Source organism: Rattus rattus, chromosome X (assembly GCF_011064425.1).
Source record: "Rattus rattus isolate New Zealand chromosome X, Rrattus_CSIRO_v1, whole genome shotgun sequence".
In the NCBI taxonomy this organism is placed as follows: Eukaryota; Metazoa; Chordata; class Mammalia; order Rodentia; family Muridae; genus Rattus; species Rattus rattus.
In genome coordinates, this window is record NC_046172.1 from 15,544,997 (window position 1) to 15,552,310 (window position 7,314).

Below are 7,314 nucleotides of genomic sequence, written 5' to 3' on the forward strand. Positions count from 1 at the left end.
TATTGTTCTCAGTGGCTTTTTATAACTTATTCATCTGACTCTCCTCCCCAGATGTGGAACACTATGCTAAGGAAACCAGATGTTAAATCTCTCATTAAATGTCAAAAGGGCAGGGAGAAGAAACGCCCACATTTGAATTCAGGAATCTGAATCCAGGCTGAACTTTAATCCCTATTTTCTTTTTCTTTTTCCGGAGCTGGGGACCGAACCCAGGGCCTTGCGCTTCCTAGGCAAGCGCTCTACCACTGAGCTAAATCCCCAACCCCAATCCCTATTTTCTAGTCACGGTATATGTCTCACATATATCCCTACAATCCCCTTCAAAAAAGTGTGTTACTCTGTCTGTATAGGGTAGAGTCATGTCATGAGATTAAGGCACTTAATATTTTCTGAACAATCTTGCAAGGGTATCCATGTACCTTGTGCTCAGAAAAACAAACTTAAGAAAACAGTTGTGAAAAGAACCAAGAAACCAAGAAATGACTTCAGACAACCCAATTCTAGTCATAAGGGAATCGACTTTCATCTGCAGCCATCACATCTCATGTCTCACCATACAGCCAAAGGAACCCAAACTTTACTAACTTCATATTCAAGCCTCAACCCTTTTGGCACTTCCTGCCCATCCCGGGGCCTTTTCCAAGCTTCGTCTTCCTGTCTTGCTTCTAGTTCTACATTGTCAACTGGGTTGAATAAGGAAAAAGCATTATCAGTATTGATTTGTGTTCAGGTTTCATCTTTTAATTAGCTCCATAAAGGACATCCTAAACACATCAGACACAACAGAATACTTTTTCTTCCAGTATTAAAAAATGACATTCACAAACATTTTAAAGAAGCTCTTCTATATAATCAGGACAGTGATCTTTAATAAAAAACATCTCTAGTAATCATGATCTTGATGTAGATTGTTCATAGGTACATTCAGAAATCACTTTCTGGCCATGAGAAAACATCATTTACAAATTTTTAATGTCCCTAAATACACATTAATTTAAAAAACTTGATTTATCCTGGCCACTTTTTTCTCTTGGCCAGCAACAATAATCCTGAGTGCCTCAACAAAAATTCTGATAAAAGGAAAAATATTGGGACCGTTAACAAATGTCTTAAAATTTGTCTTTAAAAGGGGGAAAAGTGTTTAAAGAACATATGGAGCTTTCTAAAAGTTCTTTAACAAACTACCTTGGGAGCTCAATTCAAAAATAGAACTTGATGTACTAAAACAGACGTTTCAGCGCAGCTCCAAAAATCTTTATAAATACAGCAATTTGCAAGGACGATCCTGGATCAGAAGTGTTATTCCTTGTGTATCTGAGAACAGTAAGAACGGGTAGAATTTTGATGTCAGGAAGAAACAGGCTGATAAGATAACATGCTAACCTCCCAGAGTTGATAAAGATGCAGCACACCAGACCTCTTTTATCTCTACCATGCCCCCAATAGATTACTTTCAGAACATCCCCCGGCCCCCGCAACTAGTTCTGGCATGCATACAACAGCAAGAGCAGGGGAGTGGCGGCTGACAGATTGGCTGGAAGGCAGCAAGGCAGCAGAGATAAAGGGCAGTGTGGTGAGAAAAAAAGCAAAAGGGAAGAGAAGAGGACCTGATGAACACAGATTGACAAAGTGCCAATACTCAGGTCTCACCTACATTGTGTGCATGCCCCATCTCAGTTGTCATAATTGTCTCTGTAATTTCCTCCTGAGTAGCGGTCATAGCCACCCTGGCTTCTGGGAAAAAGCGATGTTGTTTTACAAAAACGTACCCTACTTTGTATACGTTACATATTAAAAACTATACATGTCAAATTTCATAATAGTAGGTTCACAATATAAATTTTAGCTAGTTTTTGTGATAATGGAAATTATATCCATGAGGTTGGCACATGGTGGGCACAGGCAATTGACTTTTGATATACCCAGCCACACAAAACTTTCAAAAATGTATAAACTGACCACATCAAACATATGAGCACCATGTAAACTTCCCATTTCCAGCTAAAATATGTATGAGTATTAGGCTACTGAATTCTTAAGAACACTGGTACCTCACTATCCCAACCTCTTAGTACCCACCTGCCACTGTAGTCTCTAGACCGCCCATACCCATATCCATAGCCTCCAGGTCGGCTGTCGTATCTTCCACTTCCATATCCCTGGTCTCCACCACCTGCAGAAAAACATTGAAGTAACAGCTGTTCAGACATAGGCACCTAACAAATTAGACGACTCTACCTAAAGTCATAATCATACCATGACTGCACTTACCTCTAGAGTAGCTGCGACCACGCCCATGGGCCCCAAAGGCACCCCCTCTGGTTCCCCTGGCAGACTTGCCTGCATGGTCCACACGGATTTGGCGCCCATCCAGGGACTAGGTATGGGAAGGAGACAGACACAAGGAAGTGTTGTCAGTCAGTCAATGTAGTGATGAGGGAAGAATGGGCATAGGCAGGTAGGCAAAAGCCCAGAAATTCTTGCTGGGCACCAAAATCTGGGTGCCATGACCAAGATAAGCTCCTCTGACCAAAATGGCTTCACCAGGAGCTACAGAATCCCACAAAAGGACCTGAATCCACCGTGCTCCCCTGCTACTACTTACATCTTGACTGAACTCAGGCTGAGTTCTCCTCCCCACTCCTCTAAGCTGCCCGACTATTAGGGCTGAGACGCCTCTCTTGATTTGAGGCTTCCAGAGTCCATCCCAGCAGACTCACGAGGTCCTCTCCGGGCCAGGCCCACAGGTCTGCAGACTCTACTACCTAAGCCCAGAGCAGGTCAACCATCCACAGGTGGCTTCTCCGCCTCATGCAGGACCAGTCGTCGCCTCCCAGGCAGCCCGGCTCTGTCTGCCGCTGCCCTCCACCCCCTAGAACAGAAGGCAGTCATGCTCCTGTGAGTGGACACTGCGGGGCTTCTTGGCCACGCTGCCCCTGGCAGACATAGAGGGAAAACAGAAAGAACGAAGAAAGTGGCAGACAGGGGAGAAGGCCCCTCTGCAGGCAGGAGGCCTCACCTCTCCATTCATGGCTCTCATGGCATCTGAGGCATGCTCTGGGTTTGTGAAGGTGATGAAGCCAAAACCCCGGGATCTTTGAGTCTCCCGGTCCTTGACAACAACCACTGGGGAGGGTGGGGGAGAGGCAGAAATACATATGTTAGAACCCTAACATTAAAGTGGAAGGCAATAGCCTGCCAAACAAACCAGGCACAGGCACAGCGGCACACATCAAATAGCGCCCCCACCAACTCCTCCTCCCCCGGAAAAAAATCCCGTATCCCATTGTATTTTTCTCAGCCTAACTGTACCTCACAGACGCGGAAGGCAGAATTTCAGGTTTTAGTCCTAGACTCACTCTTACCCACCAACCCTCAACCTGGGGGCTGATCCATGGCTCACCCTCAGAGATAGGCCCGAAGCTGCTGAAGTGGTCTTCAAGTGCCTGCTCATCAGTGTTGAAGTTGAGCCCTCCCACGAAGAGTTTTCCTTCTTCAGAAGACATGGCAGAATCCAAGTCCTAGAGGGAGAGTGTATGGAATATTGGGGAGTCGATGTGGCAAGTGGTGAGGTGTAAAACACTCGGAGACAGAATTACGGGGAAACACAGAGTGAGGAAAAAAAATAATTCAAATAGCAAGGGGCTCGGGAGCAGAAAAGGCGGGAACCAGCAAGGCCGGGTGAGCCCATCCGCCATTTGATGATTACTACCGCGCATGCCTACAACATCTCAGGCCGCCACGCCCGTCATTTTGTACGGTCGCGCAGGCCTACAGCAGCATTGCATTTCCTCTTTCCCCGCAGAACAAGATGGCGGCGGTCACGTGGGAAGAGACAGCCGATATAGGTTGGCGCATGGTCCCTGCCACCGCCGCCGACCCGGCCCGTGCCTTCCGGCATCCCTCCCGTTCAGATGCAGCACACCAGCCTCACAATTAAGAGATTTTTGCTTTCGAGCCTGGAACTAACCGACCTCGGAGCTCAAGCCTACATGTCGGCGGCCACTATTCCTACTCTCGTCCCTCGCCCCTGAAGGGCAAGGAAGTGAGGTGGGGGATGATCACTGGGCAAGATTACGCACTTACCTGGAAATTAAAAGCCAGAAGACTGCAGAGACGACGAGCTCTAAGGAACCGGGAGAACAGAGAGACTGCGGCGCGGGAAGACGCCTGATAAAGTGTGCGTAGCGGTGACGACACAGAACGTCCCCCAGCGCGCCCTGGCGTGCGTGCTCATTGGTTGAGGCCAGCGGCGGGGGCTGGGAAGAGGGCGAGGAAGGCGGAGGCAGCAATTTGCCTTACCGCTTCCGGGAATACAGAGGAACTTTATAAGTTTAGTGTGTTCTCATGTTAGCGTCTCTATTCTGGCTGAAAGACTGATCCCCTTTCCATCTCAAACGGTTGGATCCATATAGCCTTTTTCTCCCTGACGTCATTTTCAGTGTCTTTGACGTCATTTCTCCCTTTCCATAGGAAGTCTTAATTGACAGTAGATCGGTGCCAACGAACTGCCATTCTCAGAAACCAATCTTCTTTTCTTTTAGGACTTTAACCGCATATCCCTTAAGGGTCCAAGACCTTCAGCGTTCTTCATGTCAGACCTTTCATTTCCAAACGCTTAGCGCCTATCCCTAACATCTAGCTGTGAGCTATGGGACTCCTTCCCTTAGATCATCCTCTGACTTAAGCTCGCATCCTTATCTGACAGTCTCTTTAAGCCTGATATGCGTTCAGCAATACAGGTATCCTAGCTTCAAAGGGTGCAAATCCAAATCCACAAAATGAATTTTGCTCTCTATTTAGGATACTGGCCCTTGAGTCAAAGGATGAACTTTTGCAATACGTAATGGAATCCAAAGCAAGTAGGGTCTAAGTCCACCGTCTGACAATTGGATCTTTCCCAGCCTTCAGTGTTTAATAATAAACAAGTGTTTGCTTCCATAGACTCCACATTTTTCGCTCCTAGAATTAATTTGTTTAATATTGACATTGTAAAGGCCTGTCTCTGACTCCCCCCACCAACCTCACCACAGATTTGCTAATCTTCAGATGCTATTCATCTACAATTCCTGCTAAGCTTATTTCCATGTTTCTCGGTGATTTTCATGGACTTCCAGGTTATTAAATTTTATAAGTAGTTATCTTTAGTTGAATACATTTATTTTTGTTCTAATCTTTTCTCACCCTATGGTCTATACCTCACTGTATGTTCAGGCTACTTTGGAACTCATAAACCTTTTGCCTTAGCCTCTTCAGTGCTGGAATCTCCACAACCAACTTGTCTATATTTTTAAAACACTCCACCCCCCCCCCCCGTGCCCCAAGTTCCCAAAATTCTCTTCTGCAACTTATATCTGTTAGCTGCATAGTTCTGCTTTTAGTTTAAGGTCCTCAATCCTTGTATAGTGTTCAGCTCAGTGGTAGAGTGCCTTCCCGGTATGTGTAAGTCCCTTGGCTTATATCCCAACAAAGAGGAGTGCCGTGTTCGGTTTTACTGTGCCATTGAACCAGATGTCTCATCACCATCTATCAGGAAACTGAGGCAGGATTGTGAATTTAAGGCTTTAACAGGTTCCAGGCTAACTTTAGCTAGCCTGTGGTAAGACCCTATATTGAAATAAGCAAACGAAAGTAGGACAACTTTTGGAATTGCCTTTAATGTAAAGAGTTGAGACCAGCATCATATCACGTGTGGTTTTAAGGTCCCATTAGGCTTTGGCACCTTAGTTGGGTATGACAACTTAGAGCAGTAATCCTAGGCTGAAGGGGAGGCTGAAGCAATAGGATCTTGCATTCAAGGCCAGCCTGGACTACCTAATTGGTTACATCCCACCTGCCAAACTCCCAAGAAAAAACGCCAAATGAATTGGAGCCTAATTCTCTTGCACCTTGAGTATGGACTGGACTTAGGGGAGCAATTGTAATAATCAAAGCAGAAGTCAGAGTGTGTCATGACTGGGTCGTTAAAAGGCACTTTGGTTTTCTGTTCTTTCATGCAGATTGAGCAGTCTGTGAAATGTTTGCTGGTTTGTCAAGAGTAGTCCTATAGAGGGGGCTAAAGTGGCATGGAACTGTGATGTCCCACCAAGAGGTATAGGAGCAAGTCTTTTAGAAGTGAATCCATGCCTACCCTACTGTATAGGCTGACCCCTGGACAGACAGCACATGAATGCTATGAATCAGAGCCACCTAACTTGGCCACTCCCAGAATCCTGACCCTCTAAGACCAGAGACGTTTGTTTTGTCTTGAGTCAAGGTCTCACTGTGTAGCTCAATTAGTGAACTGGTGCTTAGTTCCCTTGCCCCCTGAGCCTCACAAAGGCTAGAACTACATGCATGCAGTAGCATGCCTGATGTAGTCATTAAGCTTTGTGGTGATTTGGTATCAATAGATACCTAGTAAATCACCAAAATCTTCTCAGCAAAGAGCATGAAAAGTCTTTCTTCTATCTAAATCATTCAGACACACGGGGCTGAGAGGGAGGGAAACAGGGTCTCTATGTAGACTGGGTCGCTGTGTATTCTAGGTTGGCCTGGAACTCACTAGATAGCCCAGGAGAGTTTCACACTCTCCATCCTCCTACTTAGTGGAGGATAGTACTACAGACATGCATCACCATGACTCACTTGATCTATTTATTTGAAAATGGGATCTTGCTAAGTTTCCTAAGAGGGTAGCAGACTCCTGGGCTCAAGTTATCCTTGTGCTTCAGCTTCTGGAGAGGTGAGACTAGAGATAACTATATACTTTAATTTTGTTTTTGTTTGTGTGTTTTTGTAGTTAGGGTCTTACTATATAGCCGGGATGGCTAGGAATTTGCTATATAGACTAGGCTGGCCTCAAACTTACAGAGATCTGCCTTCCTTTACCTACCAAGGGTTAAAATTAAAGATCTGTTGTGGGGTTGGGGATTTGGCTCAGTGGTAGAGCGCTTGCAAGGCCCTGGGTTCGTCCTCAGCTCCGGAAAAAAAAAAAAAAAGAAAAGAAAAGATCTGTTGTTACCATATCCGGCTAGGCAAATGCTGTAACACTTAGCTACACATGCAGCCTTTAATATTGATACTTAGTTTTCCAAGGCCTTTTTGTGCCTAACAGTATCTAATTTTTAACTATATAAAAGGCCCCTTTCTCCTACCAGTGGAAGGTTGGGTATGTGTTGCCTGTTCTTTTGTCAACCTGATACAAGTTAGTCATCTGGGCAAAGGGAAGCCCAGGTGGGAAAATGCTTCCCTTAGATTGACCTTTAGGTGAGCCTGGGGGGCATTCTCTTGGAAAAAAAAAAAGGTTGCTGTAGGGAGGTACAGCCTACTGTG

The 7,314-nt window shown here is 45.5% G+C and overlaps 1 protein-coding gene across 4 annotated transcripts; it reads right to left on the reverse strand.

Moving 5' to 3' along the window:
- Positions 1-715: 715 nt before the first annotated feature.
- Rbm3 (RNA binding motif protein 3) lies at positions 716-4,216 on the reverse strand. Of its 4 annotated transcripts, none has more exons than XM_032889957.1 (7): positions 4,087-4,216; positions 3,404-3,521; positions 3,020-3,126; positions 2,272-2,377; positions 2,080-2,173; positions 1,655-1,731; positions 716-1,314 (listed from the first exon to the last, which is right to left on the reverse strand). In XM_032889957.1, exons 2-6 carry the CDS (start codon positions 3,504-3,506, stop codon positions 1,674-1,676), a joined length of 468 nt encoding a protein of 155 aa, XP_032745848.1. In that variant the 5' UTR covers positions 3,507-3,521; positions 4,087-4,216; the 3' UTR covers positions 716-1,314; positions 1,655-1,673. The 4 variants fall into 4 exon arrangements, with proteins under 4 accessions (XP_032745848.1, XP_032745846.1, XP_032745845.1 ...); XM_032889955.1 differs by having other exon boundaries at positions 1,655-1,734; XM_032889954.1 differs by having other exon boundaries at positions 1,651-1,734.
- Between the last annotated feature and the right edge of the window lie 3,098 nt (positions 4,217-7,314).